This window comes from Rhinatrema bivittatum, chromosome 6 (genome assembly GCF_901001135.1).
Source record: "Rhinatrema bivittatum chromosome 6, aRhiBiv1.1, whole genome shotgun sequence".
Lineage (NCBI taxonomy): Eukaryota > Metazoa > Chordata > Amphibia > Gymnophiona > Rhinatrematidae > Rhinatrema > Rhinatrema bivittatum.
Genome location: NC_042620.1, coordinates 106781726 through 106801855, shown reverse-complemented (window position 1 = coordinate 106801855; position 20130 = coordinate 106781726). Strand labels below are relative to the sequence as shown.

Below are 20130 nucleotides of genomic sequence, written 5' to 3'. Positions count from 1 at the left end.
CTACCCCATGGAGATGGGGGCCAAAACAAAAGAGAATATATAAGATAATTGTATAAGAAAAAAGTTAGGGTGGGATGGGGGTGATCAGGAGGTTCAGCCTCCCCAGACAGGACCCCCCAAATATTAGCACCCGGCATTTATCTTTTTCTTCCCTTTTGTTTTTGGTTCAAATGTCACGTTTCTTAGGGGGCATGGCAAGAATAAAGGTAATTATGATAGATCGCACCAGCTTGGGTAAAGAACCTACTGACTTCTTCCCTGCTGAACCAGCCTATATAGGAGAGGGCCTCAGGGAAGAGGTCTGGAACTCTGCCTCCATCTGCTGGGAGGGGGACAAAACCCACTGTGAAGACTGGTTTGTCAGGCCTTGAGGAAAGACAATTAGCAAGGTAAGACCTAATTGTACCTTAAAGCATTAGGAGCTAGGTAGTGAGGTCGGCAAGCGGGGTGGAGACTATAGACTGCTCCCTGCAAGCCTCTTTGCATGGTGATTGGGCCAGTACTCAGGCCAGCTGCCAAGGTCTGTTTATAGCCTGCAGCAGAAAGTTCAATATATTTGCTTTTATTGACTGTGTCAAGGTGTTTGCTAAAGTAAATCTAATCCAGTCTTGCTTTATTTATTTATAGACTACTACTTCAACCAAAATTCCAAAGCAGTGAACAAACAGCAAAAACAAAATAACGCGCATGAATCTATCAAATACAATAAAGAACAGAATATAAACAAATAATTAACCAAAGTAGATAGATAAATTCAACTCAATCCACAATATAAGCACTTATAAAAATATAAAAAATACACACAAATTAAAAATACAAATACCTTTAAGCCTGGTCAAATTGCTAGAAATAATATGTAGAACTGATTTATCTAAACATAATTTTATTTTTAGGGCAGAATATAAATACTTAAAATAAATGAATTTATGTTAGAATCAAACAACTACAGTTGCATCATCAGCAGAAAATACAAAACACATGTTATAAAGAAATGCATTCTGATTCTCTGAACTACCCAGAAACTAGGAACACACTGAAGTAAAATGAATAAGACAAAGGTGCATATTCTCCCCGTTTTTATTCAGTTCATATGAAAAATGTTTCCGCCTAAAAGAGCTCTCTTCAGTATGATTCTTGACATCTATGGTGTGCAAGCTCTCTTTGTGCTCAGCTCCCCTTTTTCTTTTACCCACATTGCCAAATCTTGATGACTTTTATTTAAATATCATTGTTCCACTTTTTCTCATTTGCCCTGTAGCATGCCTCCTCCCCCCCCCCCATACTAGATTAACTAATTTCTACTATAGTCTTCAAGTAAATGATTAGCAAACTTAATTTTCTTTTTGGACAGGTCTTATACCAGGGTTCTTTTTATTTCCCATCCTTGCATGCACTCTTTCATTAAAATCCATGTCCTTCAAGCTAATCTCCAGAAATCTGTAATACATTTCAAATACACTTATTGCCTTAGAAGAACATAAGATGTGCCATGTTGGGTCAGACTAAAAGATCCATTGAGCCTAGCATCCTATCTCCAGCAGTGGCCAGTCCGGATCATCGGAAACTGCCTGGCTGATTCCAAAGAGTGGATCCATTTCTTGTATCTCCCTCCCAGAGAGAAGCAGTAGCTTTCCCACGTCTACCTGGCTAATAACTGTTTATGGACTTTTCCTCCAATCACTTTGAAATCCAGCTATGCCAGATGTCTTGATCACATCCTCTGCCAACAAATTCCACATCTTCATTGTAGGTTGAGTGACAAAATATTTCTCCAGTTTGTTTTAAATCTCCTTCCTTCCAGTTTCATGGCCTGTCCCCTAGTCCTATGACTATTTGAAAGGGTGAATAACCATTCCCTAGTTATCTGTTCATTTCTGTCATGATTTTATGAACCTCTATCATATTCCCTTCTCAGCCGTCTCTTCGCCAGCCTTGGTTTTCAGTTTTTATTTTTCCCACTCATTTTCTCCCTTTTTTGTTCATTACAATAAACACTGAGAAATTCCCAGGTAACATGAAATAAAAATTGAAAATGAAATCTCCTATTCATCTGTAAAGCTTTTCTTCATAAGGGAGCTGTGCCATCCCCTTTAGCATTTTTGATGCCCTTCTCTGTACCTTTTCTAATTCTTGATTATAAGCCCATGTGCAATATCCATATCCTATCACTGAGGTGAAGAATGCAATCCTTAGCTTTAAACCCAGAGAAAAGACTAAGTTCCTCTTAAGAAGCTCCTTACAGTCCCCATAGTCAATTTTTGTAATTCCCAAATCTTTTTATTTTTTTTACTTCTGCTAGTCATTTCAAGTTTGTGTGAGCTAACTGTCTAGATATTTATATTCTTTAATTTATTCCAGTTTTGTTCCTTTGGCAAATATTTCAACAGCATTGGTATTTGTTTTGCTGATTATTATAATTTTGTCTCCTTGGTGTTCACATTAATTTCATACACCTTAACAAGTTATGTATAATTATTTCTCATCTCTTGTAGGTCTTCTTTCTTAAATGCCAGTAGTACCATTTGCCAAGTTTATGCCTCTCTCTTTTTCAGGGTGAGCTGACATTCTTGGGTGTAGTGGTCTCTCTCCTTGTAGTCTTGTCACAAAGTTTGCTGAAGAATTCACAAATTCATAGAAATCTGGTGGTCTGTGATGTGAATCTTCTGCCGTGGCCCCTGGATCTGGGCTAAGACCTCCAGCTTGTTTCTCGCCTTTTGCAGTCACTAGTGACCTGCGCTGGATTTGAAAGTTCCCAAATGCTGTGACAATTCCCTTGCACAAACCAGTCCCAACAGCTGTAGTGGTGCACACAGAGCATCCCATTTTTGGGGGGAGGAGTGGGCTGTACAGCCATCATACAGGATGACACCTAGTGGTCAGACTCTGCATGTCTATCTGATTCTGGGAGAGCTGTGCGCTGTAGTTCCTGTCTGAGAATGGTTATTGTAACAAGGAGTTGGGGAGGGGTTGAAACAATTGAGAGTGCGGGATGAAGGGGCAGGTGGCGGCACCCAATAGTTGTGAGTGAAGGCTTATGGGTGCCTTAGCTGTAGTAGAGGCTGATTCTTATTCAGCTGGAAACCCAAAGGAAGAGAAGGAAATTGCTGTAAAAGAAAATTTAAAAACAAGATATTTTCTTACTGGTGTTTTTATTATTTTACTCTTCACACACACAATTGTTTTCAGATTATTTATAAGTGAAAAGTCAAGCGGAAGAAAGGATTGCCAAAGAGGTAAAGCGAGGTGACAAAACATTTTTCAGATACATCAGTGAAAGGAGAAAAGTCCAAAGTGGTACAGTGAAATTGAAAGGTGAAAAGGATCAATGGGTGGAGACAGATGAAGAAATGGTAGAAATATTAAACGAATACTTCAGTTTGGTGTTAACTAAAGAAGACCCCGGAGAAGGACTGTCTCTAGTTAACAAGAAACTAGAGGGGAGTGGAATGGATGAAACTCCGTTTACGGAAGAGAATGTATGGGAAGAGCTAGGAAAACTGAAAGTGGACAAAGCCATGGGGCCTGATGAGGTTCATTCCAGGAAACTGAAAGAGCTCAGAGATGTGCTGGTGGCTCCGCTGAGTGACCTGTTCAATAGATCCCTGGAAACGGGAGTGGTGCTGAGTGATTGGAGAAGAGCGGCGGTGGTCCCTCTTCACAAGAGTGGGAGCAAAGAGGAGGCTGGAAACTACAGGCCGGTTAGCCTCACCTTGGTGGTGGGAAAAGTATTGGAGTCGCTGCTGAAGGAAAGAATAGTGAACTATCTACAAGCAGCAGAATTGCTGGACCAGAGGCAGCATGGTTTCACCAAGGGGAGGTCCCTTCAGACGAATCTGATAGACTTTTTTGATTGGATGACTAAGGAATTGGATCGTGGAAGAGCGCTCGATGTCATCTACTTGGATTTTAGCAAAGCTTTTGATACGGTCCCGCACAGGAGGCTAGTGAATAAAACGAGAAGCTTGGGAGTTAGTGCCAAGGTGGTGGCCTGGATAGCAAACTGGTTGAAGGACAGAAGACAATGTGTGATAGTAAATGGAACTTACTCGGAAGAGAGAGCAGTGATGAGCGGAGTGCCGCAAGGGTCGGTGTTGGGACCGGTCCTGTTCAATATCTTCGTGAGTGACATTGCGGCCGGGATAGAAGGTAAGGTTTGTCTATTTGCGGATGATACTAAGATCTGCAACAGAGTGGACACGCTGGAAGGAGTGGAGAGAATGAGACGGGATTTAAGGAAGCTAGAAGACTGGTTAAAGATATGGCAACTGAGATTCAATGCCAAGAAGTGCAGAGTCATGCATATGGGATGTGGAAATTCGAAAGAAATGTATTTGATGGGGGGTGAAGGGCTGATGTGCCGGAGCAGGCAAGAGACCTTGGGGTGATAGTGTCTAACGATCTGAAGTCGGCGGAACAATGTGACAAGGCGATAGAGAAAGGAATATCGAGTTAGAAAAGGCAAGTGATTATCCCTTTGTACAGGTCCTTGGTGAGGCCTCACCTGGAGTACTGTGCTCAGTTCTGGAGGTGGTCCAGAGAAGGGTTGATAAAACAAGGAGGAAGGCGATCTAAAAAAGCCGTGGAGGCAACACAAATGATAGATGCCAAGGAATGTCCGTCAAGATGCTTTATTAGAAGATAAATCAATCCAATGAAAAACGCCTGACTCAGGCCGAGTTTCGCCCTCACACGGGGGCTGCCTCAGGGGCTACAACAAACAAATAAGAAATACAACTTCATAAAACAAGACATACATGACTCACAAAAACTATATAAAATAATATAATTAAAAAATGGTAACAAAGGTATGTGTGTCTGTAAAACATATAAAATTGAATATGATAATTGTACATGTATAGAGACGAATGTAGCTTCATTTCGAACTAATTTTTGAATATTATGACAGAATAGATGATTTTACCTGTGTAGGAAATATCTTATATGCATTTGGTAATTTCCTTGTGCTGATGAATTTGACAAGCTGTATAAACATAATAAAAAGGATGAAATTATTGTACGTGATCTCAAAATTGTAATTAGCAATTGTAATCTTCATAATTAATGTGGTGGTAAAAATGCATGCTTCCACATTAAAAAAAACTACAACTGGCCAAAAAATATTATGAATTGAAATCAAATTGAATTGAAATTAAAATCATACTTCAAAGTATGAAACTCAAATATATATTAATAAAAGGCATTCAATTTCTTTTGTGTTTCAATTCCTTTGTCTCATTTTATATGTTTTACAGATACACATACCTTTGCTACCATTTTTTAGTTATATTATTTTATATAATTTTTGTGAGTCATGTATGTCTTGTTTTATGAAGTTGTATTTCTTATTTGTTTGTTGTAGCCCCTGAGGCAGGCCCCGTGTGGGGGCGAAACTCAGCCTGAGTCGGGCGTTTTTCATTGGATTGATTTATCTTCTAATAAAGCATCTTGATGGACATTCCTTGGCATCTATCATTTGTGTTGCCGCCTCGGTGGTCCAGAGAAGGGCAACAAAAAAGGTGGATGGTCTTCATCGAATGTCTTATGATGAGATATTGAAGAATCTAAATATGTATACCCTGGAAGAAAGGAGGAACAGGGGTGATATGATACAGACTTTCAGATACTTGAAAGGTTTTAATGATCCAAAGAAAATAGGATAAAACATAAACAGTGTAAAACTTTGATAAGACAGGTGAAGAGAGAATTTGAAATGAAGTTGGCCATAGAGGCAAAAACTCTTAATAAAAACTTTTTAAAATATATCCAAAGCAAGAAACTTGTGAGGGAGTCGGTTGGACCATTAGATGACCGATGGGTTAAAGGGGCTCTTAAGGAAGATAAGGCCATTGCAGAAAGACTAAATGAATTCTTTGCTTCCGTGTTTACTAATGAGGATGTTGGGGAGATACCAGTTCCGGAGATGGTTTTCAGGGGTGATGAGTCAGACGAACTGAACGAAATCACTGTGAACCTGGAAGATGTAGTAGGTCAGATTGACAAACTAAAGAGTAGCAAATCACCTGGACCGGATGGTATGCATCCTAGGGTACTGAAGGAACCCAAAAATGAAATTTCTGATCTATTAGTTAAAATTTGTAACCTATCATTAAAAATCATCCATTGTACCTTAAAACTGGAGGGTGGCCAATGTAACCCCAATATTTAAAAAAGGCTCCAGGGGCGATCCGGGTAACTATAGACCAGTGAGTCTAACTTCAGTGATGGGAAAAATAGTGGAAACTATTCTCAAGATCAAAATCGTAGAGCATATAGAAAGACATGATTTAATGGAACACAGTCAACACGGATTTACCCAAGGGAAGTCTTGCCCAACAAATCTGCTTCAGTTTTTTGGAAGGGGTTAATAAACCTGTGGATAAAGGTGAACCAGTAGATGTAGTGTATTTGGATTTTCAGAAGGTGTTTGACAAAGTCCCTCATGAGAGGCTTCTTCGAAAACTAAAAAGTCATGGGATAGGAGGCGATGTCCTTTCGTGGATTACAAACTGGTTAAAAGACAGGAAACAGAGAGTAGGATTAAATGGTCAATTTTCTCAGTGGAAAAGTGTAAACAGTGGAGTGCCTCAGGGATCTGTACTTGGACCGATGCTTTTCAATATATATATATAAATGATCTGGAAAGGAATACGACGAGTGAGGTTATCAAATTTGCGGATGATACAAAATTATTCAGAGTAGTTAAATCACAAGCAGACTGTGATACATTACAGGAGGACCTTGCAAGACTGGAAGATTGGGCATCCAAATGGCAGATGAAATTTAATGTGGACAAGTGCAAGGTGTTGCATATAGGGAAAAATAACCCTTGCTGTAGTTACACTTTGTTAGGTTCCATATTAGGAGCTACCACCCAGGAAAAAGATCTAGGCATAATAGTGGATAATACTTTAAAATCGTCGGCTCGGAGATCACGTGATGTGGTGAGCTGGGAGGACAGGTTTTTCACCAGCTCCAGGGCCCACTCCACACACCGCGATCCATCACAACCTGCTAATTATCTTATTGGGGATCCAAAGCCAGAAGAGCGAAGAGCCTATGTCCATAATTAAATATATGAATAAATTGACCCCGCCGATAACGACTAAAAGGAGGCAAACGAGAGAGGGAAAAACTCAAAACAACTACTCCCAAGATGGCGACCGCCGGAGATGGTGAGTCTCCCCCAACACCTTCGGGGCTCACAGTTACAGACATAAAAGATGCGATTCGTGAAGCCCTCGAGGACAAACTAAATCAGATTACTACACAAATAGGGGAGGTTAAAGAAACTATAACTGACCTGATCCCTCGCATCGAACACATTGAGAACAGGATATCAAGTGTAGAAGATGATGTGATTCAAACGGAACGTAAGATGGCTGACACAGAAAAACAGCTTACAGTGCTCCAAAACAAAATAGAAGAGCTAGAAAATAGAGCACGTAGGGATAACCTAAGATTTCTGGGTTTCCCTGAGGGGGTGGAGGAGAAAACGCTTTGTGCCACCTTGGAAACATGGATCCCTGACACGCTTGAGCCCCCACACCTGCAAGGGAAATTAGTGGTAGAGAGGGCTCACCGGCTTGGAGCCAAGAGAGACGGCCAAACGCACCCGCGATTAGTAATCGCGAAAATCCTCAATTCAGCCCATAAATCCGAAATCTGGAGGGCCTCTCGAGGTAAACGGGAGATAACTTACCAAGGACACCCAATACGCATCTTCCAAGATTTCTCAGCAGCTGTGTCGGAACTCAGACGGGGTTTTTCACCCATCTGCACTAATCTGCATGCCCGGGGAATGAAGTTTTCTTTGCTCTTTCCAGCTAAACTTAAAATATGGCTCATGGATCAGATACACCTTTTTGAAACCCCAACTTCGGCGCAGTTATTTCTTGAAAAGCAGAATATTAACCACAGAAGTTAGGGGACACACCCGACAGCAGACTTAAGCCTCGGGGGAAGTGACAAGGCTTAGGAGACATTCTTAGTTACAAATATCCCAGAGAAAGAGAACAGCGCAGGGGTTGAAGCATATGTGAAACTGTGCTTGTCTCTTAAGTTCGATATGGGTTAAATACGCGTTGGCAGTTAGGGAGGATATCCCTTTGTTCAAACTTTAATGGCGGATGGCGAAAATGTGCAAAGCTATTGGCGGGGGAGGTTGGGGGAACAAGGCGAAAAAAAAAAACGCAAACAAAAACGAGGACAAAGAAAAGTAAAAATATTAAAGGAAGAAGGAAAGAAAGCGAGCATAACCACGGAACAGAGCAGAGCTCGCAAGGAGGAATCTGGGCGGCCAGGAGGAGCTACATGCACCATCCGATCTTCCGGCATACAGGCCTACTAGGAAACCGCGTAGAACCGAAACAGCCTGGCCAGCATGGACAGGGTCAAAGATCATCGGGCGGACGGCTACAAGCCTACCCGTAGAGCATCGTTCCTGGCTGGATGGCGGTCTACAGATAAGCGTGCTCGCTGTTGGTCAGGGGGAATACGAGCTCGCAAACACATACACCCAGAGATTTTTCAAAAAAAAAGAAAAAGGGGGACACCTTTAAAGGAAATTTCTAACTGCGGGCCCGACAACAACATGCAGACCTGGCAAGGCGACAAAATCAGGCGGGGGGTGCACCTCACTGAGCTGAAAGGTTCCAGGTAACCCACTGCTAGGATTGCGTATAAGTAAGAAAGTGTGTAAATGCACTTCTTTGGCGAACAATTGCCTGCAAAGGGCCCCCCCCCCTCTTGGAAGGACCCCCTTTTCATCCCCTTCCCCCCGCCTACCTTACTTCTTATATGAAAGATGGGCTTCCACTGTTTTGCCTTGCGACGAGACCAGGAGAGAACGTTCGCATACCAGAACTGAGAGAAAAATCAGAGGCTCAGTGAGACAGAAACAATCCGGGATTATCAAACAGAGACGATTGTTAAGCTCGGTCACAGTGGAGCCTGGAGGTCTTTATCTTCTGAATGATTACTGCCGTTAGAGTTTAGCAGCTTTAATGGTTTTATTATTTGGAACAGCTCAATAAGGTTGTGGAGTGGAGACCCTGGTCACATTAGTTGGATCTCCATGCCTCCTGGTTTATACGGAGGACTAAAGTTCTTGTTTTGTATTGGGTTTGGGATGGGAGGGGGGGGGAATCGAGGGATAAGACAAGGGAGGGGGGAATGCTATCTGTTTACCTGCGATAAACAACAAAAGAGAGTTAATAATGTAGTACTGATGCGATCAAAATGTATTTACTGCGGTGGTGTTGTATGTATATCTGAGTATTTCTGTACAATAGTTAGGGAGTAGGAAGAGGGGAGGCTTGGCTGGGGGCCTGCCCGTTGGAATGGTTTTGAACTAGTAGCAAAGATCCCTTTCAAGTACTATAGTACTAAATGACTAAACTTATATCTTGGAATGTCAATGGGCTGGGAACCCCAATAAAACGGAAAAAAGTCCTGTCCCATCTAAAATGTTTACATGCAGAAGTCGCCTGCATCCAAGAGACACACCTTACAGCATCTGAAAACTTAAAGCTCCAGAGAGAATGGGTAGGCACGTGTATATACGCAGAGGCGATGCACCGAAAAAGAGGGGTGGTGATCTTGATCAATAAAAATACTAACCTGAAGGTTTCCAATCTATTCCAGATCCGGAAGGCCGATACTTAATCGTATTAGGGACCTGGAATAACAGACAAGTTACCATTTGCAATGTGTATGCCCCAAATGAATATAACTGTGCTCTTCGAGACACTGTAATTTATTACATGTTCTCGCCCAGGGCACAATTTATGTCGCAGGGGACCTTAACTGTGTGCACGATGCCTCACTTGACAAAAGCCAGCCTCATTTGACAGTGGAAAGGAGAAAAAAAAAAAGGAGTGGCATATCTTTGCCACCACCTAAGTCTCTTAGATGTTTGGAGGACTCTCCATCCCACTGAACGAGACTACACTCACATCTCGAGATCCCACAATACGCTTTCAAGAATAGACTACATCCTTATCTCCCAAGAGGCGTTTTCTGTGGTGTCAAATGCAACGATAGAATCTCTAGCTATATCAGATCATACCCCGATTTCTATTCAACTAAAGGCCCCAGTGACTACCTCTCAAAATCGTATATGGCGCTTCCCATCCTTCCTGAAGGAAGATCCTATTTTTAAGGCTTTCCTTAAAGAAAGATGGACAGATTTCGCCACGCATAACCAGCAGCATACTGACACACCCCATCTTTTCTGGGAGACGGCAAAAGCAGTGCTTAGGGGGGAAATTATCTCGTATGTTCACTCACGGAATAAACAGATTAATAAGTCAATCTTAGAACTAGAAAGCTTACTAAAACAAACGAAAAAAGCAATGATTCACAGCCACAGAACTGAATTTTATAGCATACTGGGTCGTTTGAACACTTTGCTAGATACTAGAGCACAATCCTATCTTTGGAAGAGCCAACAATCTTTCTTCAAATTTGGAAACAAACCCAGTAAATTACTGGCTAACTTAACGAAATCACGAAGGTTAAAATTGTTCATTGCCAACTTGCGAACCCCGTCAGGAGGGATTGCAACTAATGAAAGAGAGATTAGTGAAACCTTTAGACACTTTTTCAGTACACTATACACAGCTGATATTACAGGGGGAGAGGGGATAGAGGAGGAATTTTTCCAAGATATTGCACTACCTACACTGTCGACATCTCAACTCACATTTCTAAACCGACCACTCCAGTCTTTTGAAATTTCACAGGTTATCTCAGCTACCCAACCGGGTAAATCACCAGGCCCGGATGGGTTTTCATATGACTTCTATAAAATATTATTGCCATATATTAGCGTACCATTGACAAACTACTTCAAGGAAGGGCTAAAGTTAGAAAGCTTTCCCGCTCCTTTTAATACGGCCCATCTAATAGTCCTTCCAAAACCTGGAAAGGATCCATTGAGTCCCTCTTCATACAGGCCCATCTCACTACTCAATTGTGATTTAAAAATCCTAGCAAAAGTCCTAGTGGAGAGATTAAAGATTTTGCTACCCATCTTGATTTCGCCCCACCAGACCGGTTTCGTAAGAGGACGTAAACCAAACGTGAATATTATAAAGTTGCTTACTGCCATGACAATATACCAAAATCAAGACATCCCAGCCCTAAGTATTGGCTTTGATTCGGAAAAAGCCTTTGACAGAGTGGCGTGGCCATACCTCTTTTCAGTCTTACAAAGATTTGGCATGTGGGGCGATTTTCTGGGTTATGTATCTTTAATGTACTCTAAACCAACGTCATGTATATTAGTAAACAGTTGCTTATCAGATGAAGTGGAGGTACAACGGGGAGTTCAACATATCCCCCTTGTTGTATATACTAGCTCTCGACCCTCTTTTGCGGAAAATAGATGGTTGCAAAGGAGTGAAGGGCTTTGGTGGACCCACTCATATTTTTAAAATAGCCGCTTTTGCAGACGACCTATTAGTTTATCTTACACAACCTTTGCATTCTCTACCGGTGGTACTGGATCTCCTGGACCACTATAGTCAATTCGCGGGCCTTAAGATTAATTACGCCAAATCTGAGGCATTGGATGTCACGGGAACACTACATACTGCCTGGCAACCAGAATTCCCCCTCAGATGGACAATGGATACTCTAAAATATTTATGTCTACATATCCCTCAAAAGATGTCTAAATTTTATGCAGCAAATATTAAGCCCCTTATGGAGACATCTATAAAACCTTTGAAAAGGTGGATGTCTCTCCCCCTGTCGTTGGTGGGGTGTATACAGCTATTTAAGATGGTCCTGGTGCCCAAGTGGCTATATATACTTCAATTAGCCCCTCTTTGGATTTCAAAGCGAGGCCACCATCTCCTTCAACAGGCTTTAAATTCCTTTTTATGGAAAGGGAAAAGAGCTTTGATATCTCTGCAGACACTTATGAGTCCGGGGGACAAGGGGGGGGGGGCTCGGATGCCCAAACTTGATGTACTATAACTTAGCCTGTAGCCTTCGCCATATTAGAGATTGGCTCTTCGTGACATCTTCATATACCCCATACATTTACCTTTTAGAATGGTATGGGGTCCCATCCCTAAATCCGCTACTATAAATCCCTAACCAGATGATCCCCCAACACATCAAAATGCAGATTCTTCTATGTATGTGTAGGAAAGCCTGGCAGACAATCTGCAAAATAGGAAAGATTCCAAACCCTATCACTTCGTTAATCACCATTGCGGGGCATGATCTATTTCCTCCAGGGAAAAAAGGGAGTAACTTTCAATACTGGAACCAAGTAGGTCTCACCTATATTTATGCCATGTATGATAAGTTGACAGGGGCTATCTTGCCTTTTCAAACACTCCAACAAAGATACACGTTAACAGCAGAGGATCTATATGCCTATCTTCAAGTTACTCATTTCATTAAATCAGAGAAGTACTCTTTGACAGACACACTGGCAGTTCAAACACTACGGGAAAAGGTTCAAGTGGGAAGAAGTAAACCCTCTGTTTCTTATTTTTACAAGGAGATGATGGTGTATACCGATTTGCAACCCCTAAATTCACTATATGTTAGATGGCAAGGGTGACCCCTTTTTTTCTTAACACATGCAGATTTTGTGAAATGTTTTGAAAGTTTGAAGGCAATATCGGAAAATGTTCTTCTACAAGAAACACAGTACAGATTTCTCTGGATGAGCTATATTACACCCAAACGAGCCCATCAAATGAAAATCGCACAAACATCCCAATGTCCAAAATGTACCGGACCTGATGGCAACTATTTTCATTGTTTTTGGGACTGTTAAACAATTTTCCCATTTCTGGAAACAAGTGAGTCATGCTTGCTCAACTATTCTGAAAAAAACTTTACCGCCAGACCCCAACCTTTGGTTATTCGGGATGGATGAATCAATGCATACCAAACTATCCCCTCCCGAACTTTTATTTGTCTCAAAGGCAGGTCTGGTGGGCAAACAGGTCATTCTAGTTCAATGGCTAGATGCCAGTGCTCCTAGTTATGACCATTGGTTTAAGAAATTGGTGCGCCTTTGTTCTACGGAGCATGCCATTCTCATACCAGCTATGCCAAAGAAATCTGTACAGACCCCGCAAATCTGGGCAGCGCTAACAGATTACCTGGCCCCAAAGGTGGGAAACTATGTGGATCCCTGGCTACGAGATGTGACGCATAACCACTGAAGGAGGACATTGTATACTATCAACACCTGAAAATCTCTCCAATAATAGCAACTGCATCAGGAAGATCCATCAGTGCTCAAACACGAACATTCTCCTTCGTACCAAAGGAGAAGAAGGGAAGGGAAAGGGAGGGATATAGCATGGGGGAGGGGGGGTTTGGTCATAGAGTGTATAACAGATTTTGATTTGTAAAAGTTAAGTTGTAATGTTAAAAAATCCAATAAACATATTCATCAAAAAAAAAAAAATCGGCTCAGTGTGCTACAGCAGTCAAAAAAGCAAACAGAATGTTAGGAATTATTAGGAAGGGAATGGTTAATAAAATGGAAAATGTCATAATGCCTCTATATCGGTGAGACCACACCTTGAATACTGTGTACAATTCTGATCGCCGCATCTCAAAAAAGATATAGTTGCGATGGAGAAGGTACAGAGAAGGGCAACCAAAATGATATAGGGGATGGAACAGCTTCTCTATGAGGAAAGGCTGAAGAGGTTAGGGCTGTTCAGCTTGGAGAAGAGACGGTTGAGGGGGGGGATATGATAGAGGTCTTTAAGATCATGAGAGGTCTTGAAAGAGTAGATGTGACTCGGCTATTTACACTTTCGAATAATAGAAGGACTAGGGGCATTCCATGAAATTAGCATGTAGCACATTTAAGACTAATCGGAGAAAATTCTTTTTCACTCAACGCACAATAAAGCTCTGGAATTTGTTGCCAGAAGATGTGGTTAGTGTAGCTGGGTTCAAAAAAGGTTTGGATAAGTTCTTGGAGGAGAAATCCATTAACGGCTATTAATCAAGTTTACTTAGGGAATATCCACTGCTATTAATTGCATCAGTAGCATGAGATCTTCTTAGTGTTTGGATAATTGCCACGTTCTTGTGGCCTGGTTTGGCCTCTTTTGGAAACAGAATGCTGGGCTTGATGGACCCTTGGTCTGACCCAGCATGGCAATTTCTTATGTTCTTATGACAAACCTTTTCCGTTGGGAAAAAAATCAGCAGAACTAGGGGTCACAATTTAAAACTCCAGAGAGGAAGACTCAGAACCAATGTCAGGAAGTATTTCTTCACGGAGAGGGTGGTGAATGCCTGGAATGCCCTTCCGGAGGAAGTGGTGAAGACCAAAACTGTGAAGGATTTCAAAGGGGTGTGGGATAAACACTGTAGATCCATAAAGTCTTGAGGATGTGAATGAAGAGAAGAGGCATGGGGGTAGCTTGCGGGAATGACTGCTACTACCTGGTGATTAATACCCTTATTCAATAAACAATACACATGGTTAATGCGACTCCAACATTGCTCTACGCTTCAATGGCAAGAGGAAATGTGGGGCAAAGGATTTGCATTCACAAATAAGCGTGGGAGTATCTTGCTTGTTGCGGCGGTTACTACCCCAAACCAATTAAGCCTGATACTTCACTTTAAATACATATACAGCGCAGCTCACTGCTTCAACAGCAGGGGGAGTGAAGAAAAGAGGATTTATATTAAGACAACAACCAACAAGGACTAAATTGCACAGACTGGGTAAACAAATAAGTGTGGGAGTAGCTTGTTTATTGCGGCGGTTACTACCCCTAACCAATTAGGCTTGATACGTCACTTTTATGCAGCTCCAGCACTGCTGTCTACATCAATGGCTGGGGTGGAAGGAAATTAGAACCAAAAAGTTACCAATAAGGACCCTGACCTCAGCGGTCAGAGTAACAGATAAGTATGAGAAAAACAACTGTGAAAGCTTGCTGGGCAGACTGGATGGGCCGTTTGGTCTTCTGCCGTCATTTCTATGTTTCTATGTAAGATTTTATTTTAAAAAATGGTACTGTATAATCAATCTAATGGTTTCTCTGAGATAAACTTATTTTCTCTTCTAGTTTTTAGTGTGCAGGCCACCAGCCTACAATACTGGTCACTAGCTCTCCTTTTTTTTTTTTTTTTTACCTTCAATTAAAATATAATCATGTCTTTTCCTAAGCTGGCTTCTAAAAAAAAAACAAAACCCAACTTAGAGTGTTTTAATGTTAATGTGCTTCTGAATGTGCCAACACATAAGTGTTGTAAACTGACTTTGTTTCAAGTCATCTAAAATGCAACCTGCCTTTTGTCCTGCAACCAAAAGTGGAAGGCAAGGGGGAAATGGGACCTCGCCCACCAGACCTTTCCTGCCTTTTGCTAACACTACCTTCTCTGAATCTTTTCCAGCCTCAATGAGGATCCCTTCTACATTTTTGGGACTTTAAGATTTAGTTGTACAATTGCAGCAAAGAGATGCTTTGCTTGAAGCACCCTTACCGGCTTACGCTGAGATTACGTCGGTGGCGGACAATGGGCAGCGATTCCTTGTTGGAACAGCTACGTGATTGCGTATCGGAAGAGCAGGTCTTTCAGCTGGTAGGGAAGAACAAAGCCAAGCTCTCCGCGAAACATGTGGGCTGTGCCGTGAACGTGCTGTGGCAGTTTCAGAAAGAAAAGCCGACCCTGTTGAGAACTACCGACTGTGTCAGGAGCCACCCAGAGTTCCTTGCTCTTCGCATTTTAGCTGAGAATAAAATTGATTTTATGGATGATGATGCCCTTGTGGATATGCTGTATAACACATTGAGGTAATGGCAAGTAAGAAGCACTAGTCTCTGTCATGTCATTCTGTGCTGCTCTCCATAGTCTCAGTATGTGGGAGAGAGAGGTTGAGGGTCTTTCTCACCATTCTGTGTTTGTGTTCACTCTTGTGCTGAGATTTCTGAATGAAGTGATTTTCACGTACAAACACAGCAGTTTGAGTTGTTCAGTACTCAGCTCTGGTACCTGATCCAAACAGAAATAGTGGCCAGTGTAGGGTGTCCTATGAAATTATGGGCCTTGAGTTGACCGGTAGACTGGGTTGATTAGAGAGTTCATGTAATTCAGAAAATGGTAAATAACGTTAAAACAGAAATGTTGAAATGGCAATAGAATAGCACAGCTCACCCTGAGATGCGGTCCAGTGAGAGAAATAAAGCAGAAATCCCCTCTACTCCTATGGCAGGCGTTATCAGCATTACTGTGGGCATTAATGTGTGATAAGAGTGTCTCATTATGGGGCACGTCTGAGGGAATGCTGTGCAATTGTGTTAAGGGGCTCTGTGAGCCTTGCTCCACATTGTATCCTTTCTCCTCCCGCTCAATGTGCATCTCCTTTACTCCCCTTCCCTTCAGAGCAGGGCTTTAGCCCTCTGTGTTGAGGTCCACATTCTCAGCTAAGACGGACCTTACATTTGGTGCTGATTACAGCGCGATTGGGAGGAAGACTCTGCTGGGCCGGTTGGCTTGTTTGACTTCAAAGTGGCTGGCCTTAGGCCATTGTTTAATTTCAACATCTTTTACTGAAAAACAATTGCAAAATTGTTTTGGATGCTAGGGCCCCCCCCCCCCTCCACTTTCTACCCCTTCCTGGGTGCCATGTTATGAAGATGATCAAACATGATAAGACTTTTGTCTCCTATCAACCTCACCAACCATGTCATTGTACTAGGACAACTCTCCTTTGTCTGAGATACTCTAGGTGACGTTTATCTGTTTGGGTTGTATGTTTTTTGTTTTTTTTTAATTAATGTTTTTCTGTCCTCATTTTATTTTATTTTAAGGTTTAATGTGGAGCACCATGATTCGCTGGTGGAACAGCTGTTAGTAGAAGGCTGGCGAAGGTTGGCCAGGCAAGTACAGGGATCTGACTACTCTGCTAAGTCTTTATCTGCAGCCGTCGCTCATTACAGTCTTCATTCTTTGTGTTTCTCTGATTTAGCATTTTTATTTTTTTTAAACCCAGCAGTGTCAGCCTACTCCCTTGTGCTTCCAGCTACATTGGAACCAGTCCCTGTTGGGCTGTCATGCCATAAGCCTTTGTTTGCCCATGGCTTTGGTATTTCCCTTATCTTTGTAACCCACCCACCTAACCCATGGGGAGTCGCAGGACATGTTTTCTTCAGAACCCAGTAATGTATATTGTACCCTGAATCTGAAGCAAACAGGAAGATATTCTGTCAGAGCCAGATGGCACAATCAAAACAAGACAGACCTGTCGCCTTTGTACAAGGATATTTTTATTTGCACAAAATTGTAGTAATTAAAAGAGCCCAACTCTGAGTTTCGCACACTGGCTGCATCAGGGGCTGAAATATATTGAGAATACAAATTGAATAAGCAAACAAATAAATAATATAAAATACAGGATGTACATAAACAATTAATAAAAACATAAAATAGGAATAGAAACTAGTATGCACATAAAAATCAAAATTCACAACTAACTCATAATTAAATACATAGAGATACATAGAGATATATGTGACCACATATAAAAAACATGGAAAAACAGAATTAACTACATATAAAAACTAATAATAAAAAATAAATAATAGATATGAATTAAATCAAGCGAATAGTAATAAAATGAAATGAAGGGGTGCCAAATAACGATACCTTATATTCAAGAACTTCTATTGATTCTTATTTGAAAAATGTCATCTAATCAATAAATAAGATCATAATTAGATACATGAAAATACATAAATACCCATATATAAAAACACATATGACCACATTAAAAAAAATAAAATATATATATATATAAATCAAGTCAATAATAGTAATGATTAAATGGAGGTGGGCAAAAGATGGTACCTTATAAAGAATAAGGAGCTGCTATCAGTGCTTTTCTTATAGGAAGTTGTTGAAAATGGTTTCTGGTCAATAAACAAAGTCTATATTGAAACTTTTTTTTTTTTTTTTTAAACAGAAAGCTAAGATATAGACTATCAATCAATGAGTATTTGTAGAGGAAATCAAAATGACCGCAATGCCAGTAACAGAACAAACCGCAGTATAAAGACAAAAAAGATCGAGATGGATAACAAAAAATATTTTCCTAGCGTGTAGCAGATGGACTCAGGACCAATGGGTATAGTGTGCTCCTGATAGCAGTTGGAGACGGAATCAGATTTCAATCTGACGTCAGCACTACATATACCCGTGCAAGAAGCACTGCTCTTCAGTATTCCTCCGTCTCCTTAGCAGTTCGGGACTATATACACGCTTGCACAGTGTTAGAAAATCCAAACCAAAGAAGAAAATTCCGAAACAAAGAAGAAATAATCTTACCTCTACAGACAAGCCCCGCTCTCCTGCGGTGATATCTAAGGGTCCCTCCCCCAGTCGAGAATTCCTGAGGTGATTTCCGAGATCTCTCAGAGGTAAGCTTCGGTCCGGTAGCCGGTTCCCGGCGTGGACTTAGCCCCCAGGAACGGGAGTGACTGAGAGGCAGCGGGTGCAATACCGAGCGCGGCGGTGAAGGTACTTTTCCCTCTCCCCCCACAGTCGGAGACCGCCCGGGCCGAGACCGGGAAACGCCGAGACAATAAAATAAAATAAAATGGAGCCAGTTGGCATCCCTTGCTCTTTGCTCCTGCTGAAAGAATTGGCCCCACATCATGAAGGGGCAGATATCCCTGCAACAGACAGCACTATCCCTTTCTTGTTTGGGTAGTCTTCTGAGTTACTTGGCCTGAGGTTTCTATTGAAAGTGGCACTTCAGCTTTGCCCATTGAAAAGTTAGGCAGATTAAATTGTCCATGCACTATAATAAAATTATATACTTGCAAATGGAAAAATTAATTTTCTGGCCAAATTATTATCCATAATTTAGGGCTTGGAGCATGCTTTGATCATGTTCCTTTCTTGGTCATCGGTGCTGCATCCAGCTCAATTGATTAGAGAATGTGTGTGCCGGCTGAAGCTCTGATGCACTCAGGGCGAACTATAGAGCGAATAGATGCATTCAAAAGCTATTTTTCCCCTGTGTGGGTTCCTGTTGCTGTATTTTAGCACTATGCCCCTTTGGGGGTGTTTGTGTGTGTGTGTGGGGGGGGGGTACTTCATCTCTGTCCAACTTAGCAAATACTTCATATCGGTCCAATTTAGCAAGTCACATAAAAATAAGTTTACATCCTCTTAATTTGCCTGATGATCTAGGGAGAACTCTGAAGAGGAGTAATAGATTGGAGTTTCATTAAACTAGAGAGCTCAGAATGCTTGCTGTAGATATGTAAAGCCAATTAATATTTCAAGCTCTTAAAAACAGGAGAGTACACCAATCACTCTTCAGCAGGGAAAATCCACTCTAAAGGATCTCTTCTCCACCACATCTTCAGAATCACTGCTGCTTATAGAGATGATCTTCATTTCCCTTTCTCTTCACTGGTTCTCCTTTTGTACCCAATCCAAAATATTTTCCTATTGATAAGCAGGCTGAATTAGCCATGCTGTCTGGGTCATCCCTCCAGGCGGCTCGAGGTGCAAACTTTCTCTCCAGATAAACAGAACATTGCTCTGTGCACCTGCACGGCAGTTCCCGCATGACTGCCCCACTGTCCTCAAATCCGGAGCACGACTCAGATCGGTGCATAGGACACGACGCAGTATGACGCATGATGCAAGCGGACATGCGTCGCTCGATGCAAGCCTGACCATTATACTGATGCATGCTGGACTGACGCATGCATTGAAGGGGAAGTCCCCTTCAATGCAGAAGGTGAAAGACAAATCACACTACTTTGTGTCGACGCACTCGTCAAGAAAGAAGCATGCTCGCAACAGAACAAATGCCAGGATAGGAGCTCTTAAGCATGTGGTGTCCTGACCCTCAGATAGTTTTCACCCCAAGTGAGCTCAAGGAATTAGACACCTCTGATATAGACATCATGCAGGTCTCTGAGGACTCATCTACCTCCTCTGCAAGCGGTAGCGTCCATACAGGTTTTTCCACAGTCTCTAAATGTAAACAGAGACAACCTCAGCTCCAAGAACAGTTGGTGAAGAGACGAAAGTCTCACTATGAAGACCAGGGCCAATCTCAACATGTCAGGGGCTTGTCAATTCTGCTGGTGGCGATACCTTCCT

The 20130-nt window shown here is 41.8% G+C and overlaps 1 protein-coding gene across 4 annotated transcripts in view; it reads left to right on the top strand.

Moving 5' to 3' along the window:
- The window catches only part of LOC115093645 (FAST kinase domain-containing protein 1, mitochondrial-like), a 143119-nt gene that overhangs the window by 9492 nt on the left and 113497 nt on the right, over window positions 1-20130 (top strand). For all 4 annotated transcript variants that reach the window (XM_029605687.1, XM_029605689.1, XM_029605685.1 and 1 more), the window contains exons 2-3: window positions 15403-15803; window positions 16821-16889. In XM_029605687.1, the coding sequence (XP_029461547.1) occupies window positions 15469-15803; window positions 16821-16889 (404 nt within the window). In that variant the 5' untranslated portion in view covers window positions 15403-15468. The remainder of the gene's footprint in view (window positions 1-15402; window positions 15804-16820; window positions 16890-20130) is intronic.